At 58.6% G+C, this 2,500-nt stretch overlaps 1 protein-coding gene across 1 annotated transcript in view; it reads right to left on the minus strand.

Moving 5' to 3' along the window:
* Positions 1-2,007, minus strand: part of LOC308150832 (GTPase IMAP family member 8-like) — a gene marked incomplete at both ends in the record, with an annotated part of 11,099 nt that extends 9,092 nt beyond the window's left edge. Inside the window, one exon of the mRNA XM_080523623.1 lies at positions 1,977-2,007. Coding sequence (XP_080379749.1) covers positions 1,977-2,007 — 31 coding nt within the window. The remainder of the gene's footprint in view (positions 1-1,976) is intronic.
* Between the last annotated feature and the right edge of the window lie 493 nt (positions 2,008-2,500).

Here is a 2,500-nt window from a genome sequence, read left to right on the forward strand (position 1 = left end):
CGTGTGTCGGCTCCCACAGAACCAGTTTGCTGGCCGGCAGCTCCTGGTGTCTCTGGCAGTGACCTGCCAGCCTCATTCTCCTGACTGCAATTTTTTCGCTTATCCTCGGTGACCCCCCCATACAGATGCTTGTTGGTAACATGCTCGCTCTTGTCGACGTTAAGTACTGCACGCAGCTTTCTTGCATAGCATCTGAGGGGATGGAGGCTAACGGGGATGGAGATCACGGGACATGCTCCCGGTGAAGGTCAGAGGTCGGATGCAGAGGCTCTGTAGCCACTTCCACCACCAGGCTGCTGAGACAGATGGGAGTCCGAGGACAGGGCAGGAGAGGAACAGAGGGATGATGATGAGGAGGAGGAGGAGGAGAGGGAGGAGGAGGAGAGGGAGGAGGAGGAGGAGAGGGAGGAGGAGGAGGAGGAGAGGGAGGAGGAGGAGAGGGAGGAGGAGGAGGAGAGGGAGGAGGAGGAGGAGGAGGAGAGGGAGGAGGAGGAGGAGAGGGAGGAGGAGGAGGAGGAGAGGGAGGAGGAGGAGGAGAGGGAGGAGGAGGAGGAGGAGGAGAGGGAGGAGGAGGAGGAGGAGAGGGAGGAGGAGGAGGAGGAGGAGAGGGAGGAGGAGGAGAGGGAGGAGGAGGAGGAGGAGGAGAGGGAGGAGGAGGAGGAGGAGGAGGAGAGGGAGGAGGGGGAGGGGGGAGGTGGAGGAGGAGTAGAGGGAGGAGGAGGAGGAGAGGGAGGAGGAGGAGGAGGAGGAGGAGAGGGAGGAGGTGGAGGAGGAGAGGGAGGAGAGGGAGGAGGAGGAGAGGGAGGAGGAGGAGGAGGAGAGGGAGGAGGAGAGGGAGGAGGAGGAGGAGAGGGAGGAGAGGAAGGAGAGGGAGGAGGAGAGGGAGGAGGAGAGGGAGGAGGAGGAGGAGGAGAGGGAGAGGAGGAGGAGGAACAGAGGGATGAGGAGGAGGAGGAGGAGAGGAGGAGGAGGAAGAGGAGAGGGAGGAGGAGAGGGAGGAGGAGGAGGAGAGGGAGGAGAGGAAGAAGAGGGAGGAGGAGAGGGAGGAGGAGGAGGAGAGGGAGGAGGAGGAGGAGGAGGAGGAGGAGGAGAGGGAGGAGGAGGAGGAGGAGGAGGAACAGAGGGATGAGGAGGAGGAGGAGGAGGAGGAGAGGGAGGAGGAGGAGGAGAGGAGGAGGAGGAAGAGGAGAGGGAGGAGGAGGAGAGGGAGGAGGAGGAGGAGGAGGAGAGGGAGGAGGAGGAACGGAGGAGGAGGAGGAGAGGGAGGAGGAGGAGAGGGAGGAGGAGGCCCTCTGGCAAGCCATCAGGTCGCGTGTCAGAGGCTGCAGAGCCAATCAGCATCCGGCTGTGGTTGAAAAGAAAGGACCCCAGCTGGACTGTAAGATGACCGTCACACAACTGGACTGTAAGATGACCGTCACACAACTGGACTGTAAGATGACCGTCACACAACTGCTGCGGCGCAGGAAGTAGAGCTGCCGTCTAATGATCGCAGGGTTGGCAGATTGGCGGTTCGAGCCCCGGCTGAACCGCCACATGCCGAAGTGTCCTTGGGCAAGACACTGAACCCCAAATTTGCTCCCAGTGAGCGGGGCCGGCCGGCGCCTTGCATGGTAGCTTGGCCGCCATTGGTGTGTGGAATGTGTGTGTGAATGGGTGAATGAGAGGCCGTTTGAATGAGAGCGCTTGAATGAGAACAACAACAACAACAACAACAACAACAACAACAAAACTCTGAGGGGACAGGAAGTACAGTAGATAAGTGAGGTTATAGGAGATTCCTCCCTCCTCCCTCCCTCCCTCCCTCCTCCCTCCTCCCTCCCTCCTCCCTCCTCCCTCCTCCCTCCCTCCCTCCCTCCCTGCCTCCCTCCCTCCCTCCCTCCCTCCCTCCCGTGCGTGGTACCACCAGTTGTGAGGAGAAGGAGGTGAGTGGATCCATGTAGTGAGACAGGCGTGCAGGAGCCCCGGTTACTCACCAGACTCGGATGCAGAGGACACCTCAGCCATCTTGTCTGTATATCCTCTGTTTTCCCTGACCGTCCTACTCACACACACACACACACACACACACGCACACACACACACACACACACACACCGTCTCTCTTGTTCCTTCAGAGAATAGTCCGATTGGGATGCTGCTGGCTGTCAAAATGTTTCCTCTTGGCTCTGTCTCTCATTCTCACTCTCGCTGTATCGCATAACATTATACACTCACAATCTCTATCTCTCACTGTCTGTCTCTCACTCTCTCTCTCTGTGTCTCTCTCTCTCTCTCTCTCTCTCTGTGTGTCAGCCTCCCTCTGTCTGCCCCTCTCTCTATCTATCTATCTCTCTCTCTCTCAATCTCTCTCTCTCTCAATCTCTCTCTCTCTCTCAATCTCTCTCTCTCTGTCTCTCTATCTGCTTCTCTATAACATCCACTCTCTTTCACTCCTCCCTCCCTCCCTCCCTCCTATTTTCTTCCTCTCTGCTGCTGTTCTTTAAGTCTGTATCCCCCC

Source organism: Nansenia antarctica, assembly GCF_963989245.1.
Source record: "Nansenia antarctica genome assembly, chromosome: 2".
NCBI lineage: Eukaryota > Metazoa > Chordata > Actinopteri > Argentiniformes > Microstomatidae > Nansenia > Nansenia antarctica.